The sequence below is a fragment of the Amia ocellicauda genome, chromosome 21 (assembly GCF_036373705.1).
Source record: "Amia ocellicauda isolate fAmiCal2 chromosome 21, fAmiCal2.hap1, whole genome shotgun sequence".
In the NCBI taxonomy this organism is placed as follows: domain Eukaryota; kingdom Metazoa; phylum Chordata; class Actinopteri; order Amiiformes; family Amiidae; genus Amia; species Amia ocellicauda.
In genome coordinates, this window is record NC_089870.1 from 22,163,562 (window position 1) to 22,185,441 (window position 21,880).

Below are 21,880 nucleotides of genomic sequence, written 5' to 3' on the forward strand. Positions count from 1 at the left end.
TTATATATCATTTTCAGGTTTATTTCAAAACAGTCTTTATATAGCTTTTCCAAAAAAAAAAAAGGACAATTACATATTGTATTAATTAAATCTTGGGAGGAAGTTCAAATCGGTTTAAAACGATCTAACCACTTAAGTCTATAAATTCCAGAAGCATAGAAATGTAAACACTCATCCTCACAACAGCATGCATAGACGGGGCCTTCCTCGCGCCGGACGAGCTGTGCTTTAGGTGGGCTGCGTCAGTCGGGGTGAGGAGAGAGAGAACCGGATTTGAGGGCATGAGTCCGATTGAGCGCAATGCGGGGATCTGTTACAGACGCACACAAAAGAAAGGGGCTGGGGGGGGACTACCTTAACACTGGCAAGTATGTGTTTCACTGCAGGGGTGCGTCAATGTCAACAATGAACAAACCAGACACCTGAAATAAGACCGGAGTCTGATGAATTTTGATGGCACTACCGTGTCACCGTACTGCACCAGTACACGAGGCCACAGAGGCACAGCTGCACACAGGGCGGCCGGTGTGGTATTTACTGCACGTTATTTTAAGTGTGGTAAATGCTCATTAAATGTCCACAGTGCAGAGTTGGGAGTTTGTGTGTGTACGGCAAAGTCTAAAAAAATATATTTAAGGCAACAGGAGGCATTTCATCAACTCCACAATCCACCGAAGGCAGAATGGAGTTTCTCTAGTCACACAGAGACAACGTTTCAGAGTGCGGCGATCCACAAGGATCCTACAGACAGCTGTACGAGGCTGTGTGCGCCCAAGGTATGAGGGGGAACAAGAAGTGAAAAGATCTAGCGATCCCCCTCCTCCACAATCAGGCGATGAAGTGTTCTAAAACACAAGACACGCGATCAGGACTCGCTCACACCGCGCCAAGCGCTTCTCAATCTGCACGTGCGGTCTGTAAACCAGGCCTGGTCAGTGCAGTGGTGAGAGCAGGGAGTTGTGAACACACAGCAACACCACACCATCCTGCCCGGGCACAGCGGTCCGATCCGCCGGGCCCCGCTGCACACGCCTCGTCACACAGCCGACACACTACAGCTTTATAACGAATCGCCCAGAGCGGCTGATCGAGGGACGGTACGCAAAAACTCACTTCAGAAAGCCAGAGGTAAGGCAGGGGCTACAGATCCAGCCAATCCCTTCAGGATGACTCAAATCGGTCTAAAAAGGGTAAAAAGCATTTACCGCAGTGAAACAATGTAATGCTATGTTTCTGGCACTGGACCCAACACCTGACCCGACCAGACAAGTTACTCTGCCCCTGGAGCCGGCAACTGCAGTGCGGTTTCTGCCCTCCAGGGGGCGACCCCAGCAAGCCGCAGTGCAGAAATGTGCCCTGATTTCCACTGAACAGCATGTTCCAGGGTTTTGCCACAAACCCATGTTTGACAGTTTTATGAAGAAATGTTTTTTGGGCAGAAAGAAACCAACAAAAACAGAAAAACAACACGCAAGGCTTACAGAGCGAAGCCTCCACACTAGAGTTTCTATCATTAAAGACATTAATCCTGTATCAGACCCTGTTACACACACTGCAGTGTCAGACGGGACACACTTGGGGCGCACTAGGGAGCGTGACCGACAGCACACACTACACGGCCCCTCTCCTCACCGGCTTTCAAGTAACACGGTTTCAAACACATGGATATGGAGGCGCGCTGTACAGACATTTAAATAGTGGACGTCAGGTGGACTGAGCTGAAGGATGATTACACAATAGTATACATATGCTGGCACACAATAAATTATACAGGTTTAAAAAAAAAAAAAAAAAAAAACTCCAATTTTCCAACCTTATACAAATATGGGCTTCACATTGTTTAATAAAATAGTGAAGTTAAACAAACACGCGGAGTAATATCGTTAATCACACAAAGACATGCACACAGTCGGTTAAAAAATACATACTGAAAAAAACAAACAAAAGGACAGTCTGAGAGGTGGGTGAATCCAGTCAAAACGGTTTAAAAAGATGTAGGAAAGGATAAAGTGTGGCAGCACAAAGGAACCGATGGGCCAGTGAGTGAGAACAGTGCTGGTGAATAACCGATAAGACAAGGGACACGCCCAGCAAACTCCGCCCCCGGGGGCCACCGTGACAAGAGCCACTGATTCTAATCCCTGTAACCCGCGTTTCCCTGCCCCGGCTCCCCTCCACTTCCTGTCACATGTGAGACAGCGGCCGGGTCTTGGTGCTGCCTGGGACGCCCCCTGAAGCCCTGAACACCCCAGTCCCACCCCAGCGCCGCAAACACGGCGGACGGCGGGAAGCAGGGAGAGAAGCAATAATAAAATAAGCACAGACACACTCGCGCACACACACACACCCCAGGATTATTCTGCTTCTCACGTCAGAACACACGAGGGAGCGCGGGAAACCCCAAAAAACATACAAAGACAAACTGGAATAAATCATAAATCGAGGAAAACAAAAAAAGATGCTGGAGTTCAATTTGGTGACGGCCCCGGGTTTCCCCTTCCGCTTCCCCCGCAGGGGACTGTGTCAGTGTTCCCTCTCCTCTGCTGCGCTCCCCCTGGACCCCCGTCACTCTTGAGGAGAGCCCTGAAGCCGCGGCCCCCCAGGTCGGTAGCCCCCGTAGCCCACAGCTCGTCCTCTCCCCGGGGGCGCCAGTCTGAAAGTATTGCCCGCCGGGGAGGACAGTGTCCAGCGGAGGAGTCGGGGGGGTGCAGTGAAGACAGGGCACGACAAAGAGCGAGACAGAGGGAGAGGAGGGGGGGGAGAAGGAGAGAGGAGGTCCGCTCTTCCTGTCCCGAGCGTGATCTGTCGGTCATTGTCCCTGTCGTCGTGTTATTTTTTTGGTGACAGCTGCTTGTCCTGTGGGGGGGGGTGGCCCATGCAGAGACAGCCTAGGCGAGCGGGAAGCACCCCCCCCCACCGCATCCTGACCGCCTGGGGGTTTTGAATAGTAGTCGAATCGAGAGAGAGAGAGAGAGAGAGAGAGAGATGGAAAGAGAAAGATCGAAAGAAAGAAAAGAGATGGAAAGAGAGCGCTCAGGAGGTTCCGTCGCTCCCCGGCCGCTCCTCGCCTCAGGACGCTGATGGGTATCGCACGTCAAGAACCGGAGAAACCTGCGGAACAAGGAGAGGCGTCTCAGTGAACAGCACACGCCGGGGGAGGAAGTGGAAACTCCCCGACCCTGAGGGAAACTTCCTGTCTGGGCGTCATGTGAGCCACGTCCCCGCGGGTTTCCACGTCGCCCTCCCCAGAGCCACATTGCTAATCGCTGACCGGTCACTGTTTTAGCAACACTAAAGTCGTGGGCACACACCTCCTCCTGCTCCTCGGGCAGCTTGGTCGAGGTGGCGTCGGGCGAGGTGTCCATCTTCTCCGGCTCGGGGGGGGCGGCCTCCTTGTCGCCATGCTCCGCCTCCCACTCCTGCAGAACCTCGTCCAGGTTGAAGCGCCGCCGGTAATTCACGAAGAAGTTCTTGACCTGCACCACCGACTTGTTCCCGATCACGTCCGAGATGGCCTGGAAGTCACGGCCGTACTTCCGGATGGCTGGGGAGGAGAGGGGGGGGTAAAAAACTAACTGTCAGAAGCACTTATTACTAAAGGCGCACCTGAACTGTCGGCTTCAACCACATCGCTGGGGAGTTTGTTCAGATTGTGACGCCTCTCTGTGTGAAGAAGTGTCTCCTGTTTTCTGTCTTGAATGCCTTGAAACCCAATTTCAATTTGTGTCCCTGGGTGCGTGTGTCCCTGCTGATCTGGACACACAAACCTTATTCCAGGTCTGAAGGGAATGTCCTACCGAGAGACTGAGGAACTGAACCTTTTCACCCTGGAACAGAGGAGACTACGTGGGGACTTGATCCAAGTCTTCAAAATCATGAACGGCATCGACCACATCAAACCAGAGGAGCTTTTCCAGATCAGCAGGGACACACGCACCCGGGGACACAAATGGAAATTGGGCTTCAAGGCATTCAAGACAGAAAACAGGAGACACTTCTTCACACAGAGAGGCGTCACAATCTGAACAAACTCCCCAGTGATGTGTCAGAAGAGACAATTTGGGAACATTCAAAAACAGACTGGATAGGATCCTTGATCACTTAGTTATTAATGGACACCAAACGAGCACGATGGGGCGAATGGCCTCCTCTCGATTGGACACTTATGTTCTTATGATGTGGCCGATGCCTTTCATGATTTAGATTTTTGAGTGTAGAACACGTTTGCAAAGAACTGGGGAATAGCGGCTGCGTGAGCGAGGCTGTGTGAAAGGCAGGCTGCACGAGAGCGAGGCCGTCTGCGTTACCTTGAACCGCCAGCAACTGCTCCTCGGTCGTCCAGCGCGCGTTGAACTTCTGAGCCGCCTGAAACAGATGCACAAAATCAACCATTTATGAGTATTTCTGCAATGAACATGTTACAAGCACAGACCCCAGACATGTCATCGCTGTGCTCAGGGACAAATTAAACCCCCCAACCCAGCAGGGAGGCCCCCGTGGGTTTGGGTCAGCCTGGTGCTGGCTGTGGTGTTGCCATCTGGTACACCCCCCCAGACGCCAGGGCTGCTCATTGTATTAGGGCAGGGCAGGGCACCGTACCTCCGGCAGCCGGTACTCCTCCACCCCCGACTCTAGCTTCTCCTTCAGGACGCTGTTCGTCTGCTTAATGGTCTGGATCTGGGGAGAGAGAGAGGGATGAGAGATATGAGAGAGTGAGAGATGGTAGGGGTGGGGGTGGGGGTGGGGTGGGGGGGGGCACAGTGAGGTATTTCAGTGGACTGGAACACAGGGCTGCAGACCACGAACACAAACCACGGAGCGTTTGTGCGTCAGTACTCCACTCCACTGGAAGCTTCCTGGAACTGGGACTGCTATGACTGGGCCCTGCGGTGTAGAGGGGTGGGAGGGCAGTCAAAAATGCTTGCTTTGTTTTTTGAGCTCGGCAACCTGCGGGGCACGTCCCGGAACGGCAAGAGAATAGCGCAAATAAAACTGAACAAGGATAAACTCCAGCACCACCCCCCGGCAGCTCTGGTCTGCTTTCAGTTTCGTTTCCTCGCGATCCTTCTGCTCTGCCGGTGTCACAGAAATCAGCTGATTTCAGCCTGGCCTTGCTGACTTCCCCGTCATGCCTGGAGAGGCACACGGGTCCCTCACGTCTCGCCCTGCCGTACCCGAGCACACAAGGCTGAACACCGAGCACCCCACTGACAGCAACAATCGCAAAAGCACGCCGACGTTTTTAAGGGTGTGGATCGAACCCCCTAATGAAGACCCCACCCCTTCACAGCCCTTCCTCCTCCTGCGTCTCGGCGCCGGGGGTCCGTGTGCAGGGAAGGGGGCGGGCGGCGCCGGGAGGCACTCACCTGGCGCTTGATGGACACGAGCTCCATGTCCAGCTGGCGCAGCACGCTGACCGCGGCCGTGGTGCTGGTGGACAGTGCCTGCACGTCGGGCTGGACCAGGTGCATGCCCTTGGGAGGCTTCTTCTTGGCCCGGTGGGGGTGCTTGCCAGGGGGGCCCTGTGGCTCCTTCTTCACAAAGGCAGGCTTCTCCACCACCGTCCCCTGCTGCACAACCAAAGAACAGAAGGAGAGGGAGCACACATCAGTACAACTCCAAACCCTGACGGCCAGCCCAGAATCAGGGACGCACAACCACCGCCAGTATCACTTCTCTCCGTCTGCAGCTCCGATTACACAAAACACTCCCTCTGCCCTCGACACCAACTTCTGCCGAGGTTCTTTTCCCGTTAGAAACCCTGTCGGTGTGATCATTAGAGACCTTTAGAGCTGGGCGGAGCAGGGACCTTAGGCTTACCTTAGTGATGGCCACTGGTTTGGGCTCCTGCTTCTCTGGCCCCGGCCCGCTCTGCTGAGGAAACACAGGGACCGTTAATCTCCACACACACACAAACATAAGACAGTGTCCAGTCAAGAGGAGGCCATTCGACCAGTCATGCTCGTTTGGTGTCCATTAATAACCAAGTGATCCAAGGATCCTATCCAGTCTGTTTTTTAATGTTCCCAAATTGTCTCTTCAGCCACATCGCTGGGGAGTTTGTTCAGATTGTGACGCCTCTCTGTGTGAAGAAGTGTCTCCTGTTTTCTGTCTTGAATGCCTTGAAGCCCAGTTTCCATTTGTGTCCCCGGGTGCGTGTGTCCCTGCTGATCTGGAAAAGCTCCTCTGGTTTGATGCAGTCGATGTTTTTTAACACACTCTGACACTCTGATCCTGCCCTACCTCTTTCTTCTCCTCCTTGTTGGCGTTGTACTCGGTGTCGCTAGGGTGAGCAACATTGTTCTCCTCCATTTCTTCTTCACTGGAGGAGAGAATGAACAAACGAATGAATGACATTTGTAACTCAAACTCTTCAGCTGTTACAAAATCAAAATGATTGTTCTAAAAGCCTGCATTTTAGAACACCTCCAGAACAAACCTATATATGACATAAATAATTATTTTAACTATCCTGCATTTGAGCACTAAAAACAGACTATGTGAAGGGATACAGAGCAGTTGCTTGTTGTGCAGCTGGCGTGCGCTCTCCTCACCTCTCCTCGCGGTCTCTCTTCTGTTTGCGCGCATGCCGGTCCATCACGCTGGTCTTGCTGCGCGTCTTCTTCCACGAGTAGTAAAACTTCACCAGGCTGGCGATGGACTTGTCCGGCAGCTGCAGGAGCACAGAGGGACGGAGAGAGAGAGAGAGAGAGGAGATGGACAGAAAGACACGGTCACTGCCAGGCTCACACACAGAGAGCGCCTTGTACATCAAAACCACAGAGAGGGCTGACACCCGCGTTTCAAATACGAAAGTGACGAAGTATCAAAACTCAGTGTGTCTATTGAAGAGGCAAGAAATCTAAGTTTATTTAATAATTTTCTTCCCCCTGAAGAGCAAGATCTGGGGAGGAGAGGAGCACCAGGCCAGGGTCTCACCATCTGCTGGATGCGGTGGAAGGTCTTGCCATGGAAGCTGAAGCCCTGCTCAAACAGCACCCTGTCCTCCACTGTCCACTCGTCTGGGAAGGGCGTGAAGTTGGGCAGGTCGGCCAGGGACTTCTCGATGTTGTGCTTGTGCCAGAAGAGCATCCCCAGAGCCTGGAGGAGGGAGGGAGAGGGACAGGGATGCACAGTTACCAGAGGTTTATCTACACACTGGTTCTGTTACATTTATAAAACACTGAAACTACTTGTTGCCAACTGGACTCAGATAAGAGGGCATGGGGGGCACAGAGGGGTCTCACCTGCTCCATGTTGTAGCCGTGCTTCTCTTTGGCGATAACGATGTACTCGTCCACTGCAACACAGGACCAACAGACAGGTTAGGAACAGGTGCAGACACGCAAACACGACCACACACACACATACATACACACATACACGTTTGTCCTGCCAGATTTGTTGTGCCAAATACAAACCTGCACCCTTTAGGAAAGCCTTCATTCAACCTTTTAATTGCACTTTAAATTGAGGTTTGAAGTTTTTTCAGCTCGAGTGAGTGAGAGAGAGAGAAAAGGGTCGGAGAGAAGGCTGGTGTGGCAGACGTTAGGTGTTCTTGGTGATCAACCAGAAGAACTCGTACTCCGTTCCTTTCACAGACTCATTTTGTTTACAGGAACTGCAGGTCAGGGATTTGTTTAACCAAAAAAAAAAGGCAGATATCTGACTGTGGAGTTTCGGTGATGCTGAAAAACAAAACCCAGCTGTCCATGCACTGTGAGATGCCATTATGAATTGACTGGATGTCACGTACGTGTGATAAGAAAACGCAAGGCGATGACAGAAAAGGAATGAGAAATAAGTCATACATGGAGTGGCGGAGTCTGTCTCAGCAGAGCACAGTCCCAATGCCGCAGACCTCGTTTAGAAACGCAGAATCTCTTACATAGCCTGCCGCACCTCCACAGCCAAGTGCCAATCCACAGCACCCACGATGGTGACCCGACCGAGCAGGGATTTGCGGCAAGGAAGCTGCATTCTGGCCACCCCCACCCCATCTCAAATGTCACTGACAGTTCAGAATTTCCCAGAAAGAGCCCAGCCTGTATCACTTCCTGTTTCACTACCGAATCCTGAAAAAAAAGCCTCGACTGGGAACACACACAGCCACACGCAGACCACACGGCACCAGAGCAGCACGCAATGGTGTTCCCGACTCGGCACGGGACACCTGAGCTCCTTTGGAGGCGTGTGATCTGCGTGATCCCTCTGAGCATCTTCAAACCCACAACGGAGAGACTGCGCAGGAAAAGACACGCGCCGCGGCCTGACACCAGATGAATCACCGGCTGCTTCGCCAAGCCGCGGCAGTTTCTTGGAACAGGGGCCCGGGCGGAAGCGAGCGTGGGGTGTCACTTCCCGTGGTTCCCCTCGTTCCCACGGCCCATCTGAGAGGGCACAGATCTCTGTGCGTCTGCCCTTGCATCCAAAATAGCTCCCCTTCCTCGTCTTTGATCGCTTCCTGGGCTATTCTGAGAGGCGCTCGTAACGAAAACCCCGACTGAAAAAGGCTTTCGAATGGTGGAGTTGTGGAGGTGCGGGCATTGGCTCCGTCCCTCTGCATTTGTGTTGTGAACAAAAGCGAACCGAGCAACAGAGGAAGTACGTTAGAAGATAGAAAAATAATAAACCAGGTTCATCTGGAAGCTTAAGGATCGACTGGACGAAGGCTGAGTTTTGAACCAGAGCCCAGTTACTGGTGCAGGTTCTTGTATTGCAGCCAAGGGGCCAGAGCAGATATACACAATCTGACACACACACACACACACACACACACACACCTCTACTGACTCGGGTTGTCAGCCACAGTCCGCTGGGAACAGATCTGGGGATGAGAGTGAAACGGCCCCTGAGGGAGTACAGCACAGTGCCCCCCCCTCCCCACAGCTCGCCCACCTGGCTGCTCTGAGCCCTGAGAGTTCGCTGAGGAGCTCGGAGGGACAGCACCCTGCAGACGTCGCTCTGAAGCGAGAGTGGAGCTCAACGCGAAGCACGCTGGGGGGCAGGGCTGGGGTTCATCCAGGGTCAGGCTGCCGCCGGCACTTTTACGCATCTCTTACTGAGCAGATACGGCCCTCGTGCTCCCGACCGTACTTCAGCACTTTTATTCATTTCAGTGTAACGGCCACTCGACTCACAGCAGGCGCAGACCCCCAGGACGTTCTGAGCTCTTCAGAAATGAAATCTTTCTTTGAGATGCTCTGAAAACGATGCGTGAGAAAGCTGGAAGTAAAGGAATCTGCCGAGAACAATTCCAACAGTCACGGACTCCACAGCGACATCACGTCAGCGCCGCAGTTGGCCCTCGACACACGCACGACTCACGGGGGACTCATGTGCTCGCTCACTCTGAGGAAGCGAGTGGATCTCAAACAGAAACAGGCAGGAGACTGCAGCTCTCGCCGCTTTCAATCCTACGCAACACCGCCCTCTACTGGCAAGTGACAATTAGCAGAGTAAAATGATGCCACTCAGCTCAGCCACAAACCAGGAGAAACCGAACAGCAGCCGCTAACAAGATGCAGAATTGTTACATGTGCAAAACAATCATTTATAGACATCTTGATTTATGTGGAACAGTAAATTATAGGTAAACATCTACATATAAGGGCCAATGCACTAGTTAGAGCTCATCTGGATACTGTGGACAGTTCCACACTTCAAGAAGGATATCGCTGCTCTAGAGGCAGTTCAGAGGAGAGCAACCAGACTTATTCCAGGTCTGAAGGGAATGTCCTACTGAGAGACTGAGGAACTGAACCTTTTCACCCTGGAACAGAGGAGACTACGTGGGGACTTGATCCAAGTCTTCAAAATCATGAAAGGCATCGACCACATCAAACCAGAGGAGCTTTTCCAGATCAGCAGGGACACAAGCACCCGGGGACACAAATGGAAATTGGGCTTCAAGGCATTCAAGACAGAAAACAGGAGACACTTCTTCACACAGAGAGGCGTCACAATCTGAACAAACTCCCCAGCGATGTGGCTGAAGAGACAATGTGGGAACATTCAGAAATAGACTGGATAGGATCCTTGATCACTTAGTTATTAATGGACACCAAACGAGCACGATGGGGAGAATGGCCTCCTCTCGATTGGACACTGTCTTACGTTTTAACTAATGAACCTCTGTGGCAGCCCCTGCAGCGGACAGATGTGCGCCCCTCTTCCAGCGGTTTGTGCTGCAGGCATTGTGCAGATGTGCCGACCGGACCTGTCCTCTGCAGCTGCATCCAGCAGACCCCACAGAGCGACTGCAGAGCCACCAATATGACTATATGGAGTGAGCCTGCCCTCTAGTGGCGACAGGGCGAGAGAGCCCTGGGTTGCAGGTCTGGTGGCTGACCAGAGAGAGAGGAACGTCACTGTAAGCACAGCTTGGCAGGAAAGAGAATTTGGCAAGGCTTCCTGCGAAGAGGGCCTTTACATTTTAATTTTAATTATGACAGTGTCTCACTGCACTGCTCTGTCTTAACGTCACAAAAATGAAAAGGTATGCCAATCGGGCCCAGAGACAACTGGTACCGTGGGATGTCGCCCGGCACCAGCAGAGACCCACAGAAACCGCAGGCCAGAGACACCTAACTCACGGTGGAGGGAATTCAAATGCAGAATAAATAAGCATATTCCGAAAGCACCGACAGTCACAGGCATGAGCTGCGAGCCGCCATTCCAAGTGTCGGCAAAAACGTTCAGTCAGATCTTTTAGTGACGGGGATTTAACTTGCTTACGCTTCCAGTTTAATTGTCGTCGCAAATAAAGCATCTGTGAGCATCTCATTGGACCTGAAAGGCAGACACACACTCATACTCACACTCAAAGACACAGACACAACCACTGAAGAATGCCACAGACGCAGGCAGGCAGGCAACCACGGACAGGGACTCACGTTTGGATTCGGCCAGGCTCTGGTTGGGCGACCACACCAGCATGCCCAGGTTCTCTCGTTCCTGGCAGGTCTTGGCAATCTCTGTGGGGAAGGAAAAGGAGACACGGCAAAGGTCAGAGACAAGGCAGAACTGACCCAGTGAGAGCCCAGAGCCCAGAGCCCAGGGCAGTGCTTTATAAAGAGCTCAGAAAGATGAAGGGTTTTCAGCAGCGATTACACAATCTGATCCACGCTGCCATTAGGCTCAATAATTTAATACTCTTAACACTGAGCTGCTGGGGGGGGGTGGCTGCGCTGCCAGCTCAGACAACACACAAACAGGGCCTCGTTAAATTATCTTAAATCAGTTTCTCAGTTAGGGAAGAGTATCTGTGGAATCCTCTGGCATGTTAAACTGCAGGTACTCCTCACTGAATAAAAAGCTCAAAAAGGCATCTCATTTGTGTGAGTTTGTGAGAAAGAGTGTGTAAGACTGCCAGCAAGGAAGAGCGTTGGGGACACTGGGTACAGAGAGGGTGTCGATACGATTCAGACTGGCACGGGGAGGGAGAAATACATACATAATGAAATAAACAGCAGCACACCTGCAAGCAAACTGCCAGACCCTCGGCCAGACGCCACCGATGACACGAGGGCACACGCAGCCGGCACTGCAACAATTAGCATCTATTACACTCCAGAGGTGCAGCGCGACCCCCTCACCGCAGCGGAGACAACACGACCGCGGCTGAAGGATGCAAAGACTGGTCCAGAGTACTGCGGGGCCCGGCCCGGCATTGGGCAGTTAGGCCAGGAGAGTCCAGGCGTAGCACTGTGTACATCAGACCTACAACAGCAGGATTTACACAGCAGGAAGATGGAATGCCTTCTTGGTCACTAATGCAGTAACATCAGAAGAGCCATGTGGTTTTGGTAACTGCGATTTCCATTCCCAGCAAACTGGTTTCAGGACTTGCACTCATCAATAAGTAACCTCCTCTCTACTGCCCGGCCCAGCAGCCCTCAGAGCACCATGTATGGCAACGAGCCGACAAATAAGAAACTAGAACCTGAGGATTTAATTATATAGAACCATTTCTTCTTTTCAATACAGGATGCAAAGGAGCAAAGCTTTGTTTGTGAAGCGGAGGACCAGGTCGCCTGTTGGATGACATGCCCGGTGCGGCTGCAGGAATTACGAGCTGCTGTTCGGGGGGGCACAGACTCTGATTCACACGCACACGATCTCTCACTGACTTCCTCTCAGCCTGTTCACACACCGAGTCACCCCCCCGGCTCCTCTCGGTCCTGCGCAGTGCCGCCCCACGCTGCACTCAATCTGTCTCAGTTTCCTGTTTTTCCTTTCTCTGTGGTCAGCACATTTCTGCAACCAACCTTTTCCACTGACATTCCCTCTCCGCTCCGGCAGCGAGGCCTGGTCTGACAAGCTGCACCGCTCACACAGAACAGGGCCGGACCCCTAAACATCCACTCACAGCACTAAAGCCCCTCTCGCGGTCTCTGAGCTTAAACCTCCTACATGTCGAACCAAGACAACCTGCAAAAATGGTCTGATGGCCAAATCCTAAGCTTATCAATTAACCTATTATGTCCTGGAGTCTGTGGGAGCTCTGGGCTGCTGCTGCACCACTGTCAAGACAATCAACAAGAACGGCCTGGTGCCATGTGGTTTACAGTAGAGCCCGGTCCGACCCGGCACAGCCCAGCCAACAGCCGCACTCAAAACATTCAACTGTGCTCTGGTCTTCTGCTTCTCCGAACAGACGGCAGAAGAAATGGACAGTGGGGTTAAAGTACTGATGCATCTGGCAGACAGAAAAAGCTGCCGAGTTATTTATTTGCATTTGTATATTTATACACACACCGAACACTGGCACTGCAAACAAGCAGCTGTCTTGGCAGGAATGCAGCACTGCACTGAGGTGGGAACACACCACACCACTCCTCTGAAAGACCAGTTGGACGGGAAAAAAACACCAGTGGAACCGGCTTCAGGACGCACTGGAGACCGAGCGAGGGAGTGTGCCAGGGGAGAGAGGGAGTGTGCCAGAGGGAGTGTGCCAGGGGAGAGAGGGAGTGTGCCGGCTGATCCGAGGCCGCTCCAGGAATGCGACTAATCACAGCGTGTGTGTTGCTGGGAGACAGTCGACCTCGCCAGGTGTGCACCAGTCTGGACAGGCAGCCGCCCCCCCCAACCACGGCTCCAGCAGGGACGGAGACACAGCTCCACCCAGTTCAGCACCTGCTTTGTTTGACAGTTTTTCACAGCGACAACAGTGAGCATTTGAAGCTGCGGACCACGACTGATTTTATTATATAAAAAGAGACAGAAAAATAAATCCACGCGCTCCAGACAGGCCAGCTAAAGAGTCAATCATACAGATCCAACACTGGCAAAACAGTTGCTTTCAGGTTATCCCCGAATCCCAACGCACCCTCAGTGCAGTACTGCCGCACCGCAGGGTGTGAAGCCAGAGGGGAGACATCTACAGCCCTGCCTCCCAACGAACAATAGCTCCTCTGTCACCGAGGGACCTCGGAGCAGCCGGCTGAGCCAAGAGATCTCCCGACACCGGCCCACTGCCCACGCCCAGCCCCAACAGCTGCGCCGAGCGTTAACACGCGCCCCGCTCACTCATCGATTGATTTATGACTTAAGTCTGTGCGTGTGTTGGTTTCCACGCGAGTTTGATTTGCTTGTTTGACAGAGATGCCGCTCGGAGCCGGGAGAGTGAGCTGGAAATTCAGCGGGCATACAACCGAGGAGACGTGCAGATTAATCACGGGCATAGAAAGGTTGAACGAGACTCTACCCCTCGCCAAATCATAATGAGCAGCCGGCACTCGGGAGACGCAAAGCTGAGAGAGAGGCCTGGAGCCGCACGGAGCCCACAGGCACTCAGCCACCCCGGACACCCACAGGACGCAGGACAGACCGACACCGGTGTGGGGCAGCGGAGTGCCATTCCCCTGGGAACAGCCCTGTTCCCCTGCTGTAACCCCCAGCCCTGTGCACTGTAGCTCTGCGTTCGGGACGGGATGAAGAATGAGATAATTAAGTTCTCTGCTGGGGCGCAGGAGTGTGCAGCGGGCGAAGCTGCGTCTCTGTCCTCCTCAATGGGAGGCAATTAACCTACATGGCAGTGGGGGGGGGGGGGGGGGGGGGCGGGAGATCGTCCCACTGAAAATAAATAAACGTCTCGCTTCAGCACAGCTTCCGTCCCATCGGAGAGCCACTGCCGGCCTTGAGGACAAGCAGAGATTCCTCCAAGGTTCACAGACCGGCACCCCTATGTTCTTCAGCGTAGCGAGGCAACCCACAGAACTGCAACCCGCTGGGGGCCACAACGGACAGCACCGGCAACTCGGGGTCAGTTCAGGTCTGCCCGCCTCAACGCCCCCCTCCCCGCTTTTAGAGCCCTGGTACCTGCATTATTAAAGACTAGCCCCCCCACACACACTCTGACACACATCGCCAAGCACCTGCCACCACCTCAGGGCCCCTCAGCGCCGAGATCAGCACACCCCACACCACCCTGACAGGGCCTGCGTTCGGAACAGGACACCACGCCGTCCATGTGCTCAGCGCTACTACGGCACAGAGAGCCCTCTGACCCTTCACTGCAGCCCCGGCACTACTTGTGCAGATACTTGTAATTGTCCCCAGATTTGTTCAAACTGGTGTCTGTACTGGATGAGTGCAGGGTGTGCCTGCAGTAACCGTGTCTGGACACCAGGTGGCCACCAAATATCCCCCGAGGAGACGAGGTAAACAATGCGAGTATCAAGAGACGCCTCCTGGTCTAATCAAGGGGGAAACACAAATGTACACTAATGTGACACTAAACAATCAGCAGCCCTAAACTAGCTCTGTCCAAACTGCAGCTCAAACTATAAAGCAGAGTTAGGCCTAAACTTTATCCCTGATCTTTCTCAGCTCAAACCCAAGGCAAGCCCCCGACACAGGCAGCAACCAGGGGAACCACGAGAATTAAAGGCACCGCAGAAATAATTCGAGCCAATTAAAAGTATCAATAGAAGTTCATTTCCCCCTGGCCAGCGCAGATTTCCAGTTCGTGCTTCACAAAACCTCTCCAGCGAGCGTGAAATTCACTCCCCGTCAACGTCTTGCCCTCCGGAGACGCGGCGCAATCGTTTCCGGTGGACGGGGTTTACATGGCTGGTCTGATTTAGACTCTGGAGCTCGATGCTCAGAAACAACCACACGGACGAGATTGTGCCACACGGATGACCGTGCCCGTTCACACGACAAGCTCCACCAGCAGACAAATCCGTTCAGGGGATTGTGCTGCTTTTTTTTTTTTTCTTAATAAACAGTTTCTTTTTACAGTACATATAAAATAAAAAACATCTGCATCAACATTAACTACTCCAGACAGCAGATAATGTGTTATATACATGGGGCAGAAGCAGAACAAACGGCTTTCACTCTCACACACGGGCACACACACACACTAGCCCCCACTTCCTCTGCACAGAAAAGGGTGGCCTCATAGGCAGCGCATTTCTGGCATTCCTCACGGCCAAGAGCTGGGCTTCCATACCGCCTGCAGGGCTCTCCGCCGGGACACACGGCTCTCTGTGCACACAGCGGCCGCCACGCCGGAGCCGGGCTGACCCACCTCTCGCTCACACCAACACACTCGCTCACCCGACCGACCACGCAGCGCCACCCCCTGGGATCACGGCCTTGTGCTCAGTTTGTTCTCAGTCTCCCTCCCTCTCTGTGCCTTGTTGGGCCTGCTAGTCTACTCCGACGGCTGTGCCACTCTGCGGAGGCCCAATTCATCCCAGGACACTTGCCATTCCTGCTTTCATTCACCAAATCCCTACGTTGCCGACTACCTGTACGGCAACACCGAACACATGTGGGGAAACACAGGAGCACATGCGACCGTACCGTACTTGGGTAAAGCCTGCACAAGGGTGAAAGTAATAGATACAAATCATAAAATGAGGGGATGAACAGTTCATTCACACCTTTGTTTACTTAGTTCAGCTCTTATCCAGAGCTGGGAGAATGCCAGGCACAAAAGGCACTGCTGCACATGCTGACTGACGCCACCACAGTGTTTCAAATAAGGAATTAATGAGAACGAATGAACAAAACCAAACCCAAGAAATGTCAGCTTTCAGAGAGGGGTCGGTGTTTTTAAGCACATTGTAGTTAAAAATGATACTTTGTTTCTAATTCTCCCTTACATCCGTGTCCTTCAGGAGCATCCATATCTCTCCCGGCACTCGGTAAAGTCAGACGATTCTGACGTCACGGGAGAGATCCACCGCAGCCAGAGGTGTAGATAGAGTTACATCCCAGAGCTCGAGAAAGAGGTTTTATTACCATTTCAGGCACCTCTCGCATCACGGCCAAAAATTAAAAAAAAACTCCTTCCACAGCAGCCAGCGCAGACGAGCCGTAGCGCTTACCTTGCAGAAATACCCAACCGTTATTTAAGGTATAACATGACCTAAATGGTAATATCCAGAACAAATGAACCAAATCATCTCTCTCTCCAAGTCATAACTGGATAAACAGTTGTCAAGACACTTTAAAATCTATTCCCCGGGGCGCAGTGCATGTTGACATTATGGAAATAAATACATATGCTGGATAAATTGGACTGCAGAAGTAGGAGATGTGGGTCTAACCCTCTGAACTATAAATAGCTGCTTTAACAGAACAGGACGGGAGACATTAGCAAGTATGTTTTAATTCTGATGAAGTAAAACAAGTACAGACTGCTCATTAAGAAATTAAAATTAAACCACTCAGGCCAGCAGCAAAGTCACACCTATAAAAAGGACGTCACGTTATTGCCTGTGTTGGAGAAAATTATAACAGAACAACAACACGGTTTGGTTTTTTTGGGACTCTCACAGCCCAAAGTGTTTCTGTGATCCCTTGCCTTTGTATTAAAGCCATAAAAACAGTTTTACACAATATGCGTCTCTAATAAACGGTGTGTCGTACGGGACAAAATGAACAAAACCTTTAGGATGAAGTTGTTCGATTGCAAATGTAGCCGAGTTTGTTGGTACCGAGCTGAAGTTTCAAAAGACTAAAACAGACTTTTCTGGCTTTAGTCGCGACGGCAGACGGGGGGGAACTTTGAGATCCACATAATTACTTAACGACTTCAATGCTTGAATGCTTCCCTGCATCTCTATTACAGACTGTTTTGCATTCAGAAGACCGGATTAATGCCTTGGGAGTCATTTTAGGATGATATTTACTTTCTCTCTTCTCAATAACAGTCTACAGAATAAAATCATGATTCTAACACACACACAATTTCACATAAAAATGTGATATTCCTCACACTAGGAGAACCATGAAGTATCCTGTCATTTGATGCATTGGAGGACCCACAACAGCCCACTGGCCAACACAATCTCAGTTTTCACATGGGTGTCCAGTCCAGGAACATAAGCGAGGCAGGCTGTTCTCCCCATCGCACGCCCCCCTGCCGGCCCAGCTCGACAGGCACTTACACTGCATCCTCGCTCTGGCAGCGCGCATCAATAATTAAGCACAAGGTAAGCAGGTTGCACACTTTGCAAGAGCTTACTTCACGACAGCGCTGTGAAGTGGGGAGAGCTGACCTTCACTGCCCTCCTATCATCAGGCGTCTTCACACTTGGAAATATTCAGAGGTGTTCAATTAAAGCGATCGACCGCTGTTCAGTGTAACAATTAAAACACAGGGGGGTGAGGGGGCAAACTGGGATCAGGGTTCTTGCATCTCCCTTTAAACTAAAACATACAGACACACATGCATTCATACAATTATATATTTATACATTTTGTCCTCAAATCTCAGCCGAAATGTCTCCTCAGAGCCCAGAAGGACAGGAGGCGAGGCTGCACTCTGCACAACTGCCCCAGCCAGCTGACCGACCTTTACACTTTAACCCCGAGGGTGCGGAGACTTTTATCAATCGTTTAAATCCCAGGCTCCCCAGGTTCACATTCCTCTGGCACTGGTGTGGCTTACAGGAGAGGCCAAACCACCATTGGGCTATACTGGTGCACCTTCCTGCCTTTTTCAAACGATCGCGTTTCTCATACTTTAAATAGCGCTCACACACACAATCCATCTGTAAATCAATAAACAACATCCCCAGAGTGGGTCCAGGAGGAATAAGGACATGCAAGTCCTTCCAAAATAAACTTTTAAACCTGATTAGATATTTCTGGCAATATGCAAATATATACAAGTTCAAACCCTAAAATATTGTTAATAAAACTTACTATCACTTCAATTCACTCTCAATTCATTTTGGCAATCCTACCACTATTTTCCTGATTCATACAAAACCCTGTGGATCAGCCTAGCTGTGTACATAATAATTTATGTATTTTACGGAAGATACAGATTGTCTATGGCTGTAGACATGCTTTTTCCTCCCTCTTGTTAGGAGCTGGAACAATAATGATGCACACAAAGACAAAAGTGGAGAAAACCTCTGCGAAATCCTGTCGTTTAAAAAACACAAGCACACCGCTGGATCTCAGGATCTGCTGGTGAATTCACAGAAAAAGCAATGATCTGCTCGAGGTGCGTTTAATCGATTAAAATAAGTGCTGTACTATCAACACCAGACACAAAGCCCTTTCAGACTGAGGACAGAGGCAAACAAGATAAGTTGCTGGAGCTGGAAGCACACAAAAGACTGGCCAGGGGGTGTACAATTAAAACCACGCCCGTCTCCGCGCCGGACAAACTCGCAATCAGCGGCTGAGACCGTGAGCATCTCCGCACCGCATCAGAGCAGACAGCTCCGGGTCACGACGTGGGGACTGATCGCGACAGCACACCTCGCTGTATCTGGGCCTAGGTGGCAGTGCTGTGTGAGGTGCACGGATATATCTGCGGAAGTAAAGCCACACAGGTTTGTGAGCTTCTTCCAGCAGTGCTGCGCAGATCTGCACAATCCCACCCATGCCATTGGTGGAGCCGTGCAGATCTGCGCACAACTGCGGAAACTTGCGCCACACGAACGAGACCATTGCACGGCAAGACACCGAGATCCCTTTGTCTTCTCGCCGCCGCTCGGCGTGACGATGCGATCTCTCCCGCACTCGGCACCGGCAGCGACTTCACAGCAGTCAAACAGGAAGCGAAACTCCTGAGCTCCGGCTCCGGCTGCAGGACGGGGGCTCCCGGTGTAATCACGCCCGCCCAGACCCGCACACTCAATCAGCGATGCGTGATTAACACGCACACAACACTGGCCAACAGTCTTCAGTACGGGGGCGAAATCACAACCGAGACAAAGAGCTCGTCGGTGGGGAGATCTACGGATGCCCCCCGGGTTTACCGACACAGATGCCATTGTTGAGCTGCTAATGCACGGTAGCGTCGACTCGGATCAGCCGGGCGAGGGCTGCGGAGCACACACGCAACAGTAGCCAGGAGAGGCATCGCTACTGTAACGAGAGGCGAAGTGACACAACATGGCACAGTGGCACAGCCTGGCTTTCCGGGCCCGGTGTCCTGCTGCAGACACTGACCACCCACAGCACCGCCGGGGCTTTGTCCTCAGACCGGCTCTCTGGGCACAGGTGAGACCCCAGAGTCAACCCAATCGGTGATCCCATCGAAACTCCCAGCTATTAAAGAGGATTCTCTATACATGATATTCCCATATACACTGCATCCTCCTACGCCCGTCTCCCCCCTGTTAACTGTATGCCCCCTGTCCTGCTGCGATATGCCGAGTTTGGCGTGGACACATTTCGGCTTTAATGTGATTTATCGATTGTCCACAATCAGCGACTCGGGAAGTAGTGCCGACATGACTATATTACACCAATGCACATATTTTCGTCTCTGTTGTTGGCTACTATATTAAAACGTGTATGATTATTTTGTGTGGATGTTTTTAATAATCTAAAACCGTGTCTAAGATCAGCCGGTTTCATTATGAATCCGAAACCGAAGGAGACCGAGGCACAGGGAAGTGTGTCGCTGGATGAACACACAATACGAGCTGGGGTGGCATGCAGCATCTGAAACGGCACACTCGAGAGTCGTGCTGGTCGTGGGACGGACGGATGGAGAAGAAACAGCCCAATGTCCGAGGCTCGGCTGGAATCGGACATCACGATGCCCAGGTCTGAGTCTGAGCAGCACGTTGGCCCGACACGTTTTGCTGCTGTTCACAGAGCGAACGGCAGGGCGACACAAAAAGTTGGGACCTGTATTTGTGTTGGATTTTGTCACTTCTGTTTAATGACCAATGCCACCCCCCTCGGTCGGGCTCAACATCTAGCGTTTGAATTGGGGGGTGAGGTGGAGGAGAAGCCGGGGGGGGGGGGGGGGGTCATGTATCATGTAGTAGCACAACTGCACAACAACGAAGCACAGGCAGCACCATGTACACACAAACTCCTGCCCACAGAGAATGGCGTGTTCGAGGCTACCAACTCTCACTCCCCGACTTCCCCCCACGTCTTTAAAGGGACCGAACAAGCGCCGCACTCACCTGGGTCATACTCCGGCACGGAGGCTTGGTACTGCGGTCCGACGCGCATCCCTCCGGCACCTGAAAGGAGGTACAGTCCGTCACAAGGTGCAGGATCCATCCGAGCCCCGCAGCCACTCAACCCGCTCCCCCGGGGGGTTGTTCGAGGCTACCGCCCCGCCGACCTACCGTTCTCCTCGTCACTGGACGAACCCGAGCTGCCCTCCTCCCAGGAGTTGTTGCTGTTCCCGTTGGCTGCAAAAGTTTTATTATTGCTGCCGCTGCTGGCCGTGGCGGATGTGTTTCTTCCTCTTCTCTTGCCCGACACCTCAGAAGAGCCCTTCTCCAACATTGCGGGCATTGTCGCTCTCCTTTTGTTGTTTTCCACACTATTTCAATTCCCTACCAGTGCATGCCGAGTCACAGCGGCGTGGATGTGAACTGCAGTGGACACGCTCTTGTAATACAAGACTATCAACTGGATTGCACCCCCCTCCTCCTCCTCCTCCTCCTCCTCCTCCTCCTCTTCCTCCCAATTACCCCCCTCCTGTTCTAATTACAATGATATATGGCTCAATTAATATTATTAGCACTACTTCTGTGAATCACAGGCGTCCATATGCACTTCCGATGCCAATGATCATCTCCCACAGCGGTCTCCGAGCTAAACTGGCCGCATCCGAAAAGACACTCCAACTTTCAGCTCCTCTCCATCCGAGCGCCCCGCACAGCCCGCACTGCCACCGCCGCCGCCGGACTGACACACTCCGTCAACCTAACCCGCACCGGGCCCGCCCCCTCGGTGCTCCCATTGGACGCCTTCACGATTTTGCTAACTGTAGCCTCCGCCATTGGCCAGCGCGTCCGCCACTCAGCCCGACTCTCCAAGCTTCCGTTGTTAGGGTAGGTGGGCCGGCAGCAGCAGTACGTGGGGCTCAGTGTGGTGGTGGGGGGGGTTTCAACGCCCTGAGCAGCATCTCTACAGACACTAGTGTCGGGAGTTTTTTTTTCAAATGTGACCCCCGTCCCTCCTCCCCTCTGCCCTGCCCCCCCACCCATGATTAGGACTGTGCGTGTGTGTTTTATAAAACAGTGTTGTTGTATTACACACTCATGCACCCACACTATATATATATATACAAAATGAGTCAATCTGAATTTGATCCGTGCATATAGAGAATGCATCCCCAATTCCCTCATGAGAAGCCAAGTCGCAGTGCCTCCAGTAGTTAATCACAGTGTTGTGTCGTCTCTGGTGACAATGAAACACACAGAGATGTGCGGCGAATGGCCGGTCTCAGGAGTCAGACAGATCCAGATTGAGACCAAGTTCAGCTGCTGTGCGAGCCGTTGGGGAGGCGCGATCGACAATTAAAATGAACGCAAGTGCGTCGGTGAAGTTTTGTAGTCGGTGCTCAGAAATAACGACGCATAACTGCTGCATCAGCGCCCAGCGCGCCGAGGCTACCTACACAGTGCAAACCACACCTGTTTTG

The 21,880-nt window shown here is 52.2% G+C and overlaps 1 protein-coding gene across 2 annotated transcripts; it reads right to left on the bottom strand.

Moving 5' to 3' along the window:
* On the bottom strand, window positions 1-21,150 carry rcor1 (REST corepressor 1). Of its 2 annotated transcripts, none has more exons than XM_066694165.1 (13): window positions 20,574-21,150; window positions 20,406-20,465; window positions 10,896-10,976; window positions 7,248-7,300; window positions 6,940-7,101; window positions 6,555-6,673; window positions 6,244-6,322; window positions 5,821-5,871; window positions 5,367-5,570; window positions 4,600-4,677; window positions 4,308-4,365; window positions 3,312-3,544; window positions 1-3,111 (listed from the first exon to the last, which is right to left on the bottom strand). In XM_066694165.1, the coding sequence occupies exons 1-13, from the start codon at window positions 20,743-20,745 to the stop codon at window positions 3,070-3,072; spliced, it is 1,392 nt and encodes a 463-aa protein (XP_066550262.1). In that variant the 5' UTR covers window positions 20,746-21,150; the 3' UTR covers window positions 1-3,069. The 2 variants fall into 2 exon arrangements, with proteins under 2 accessions (XP_066550262.1, XP_066550261.1); XM_066694164.1 differs by having other exon boundaries at window positions 5,821-5,874.
* Window positions 21,151-21,880: the final 730 nt, after the last annotated feature.

Coding starts and splice junctions, on each gene's coding strand:
- rcor1 (XM_066694164.1), bottom strand. CDS start 20,745: ATGCCCGCAATGTTGGAGAAGGGCTCTTCTGAGGTGTCGGGCAAGAGA. Junction 7,301..10,895: donor GAGCCTGGCCGAATCCAAAC/GTGAGTCCCTGT, acceptor CCTGTGTTGCAG/TGGACGAGTACATCGTTATC. Junction 3,112..3,311: donor TGCCCGAGGAGCAGGAGGAG/GTGTGTGCCCAC, acceptor CTTGTTCCGCAG/GTTTCTCCGGTTCTTGACGT.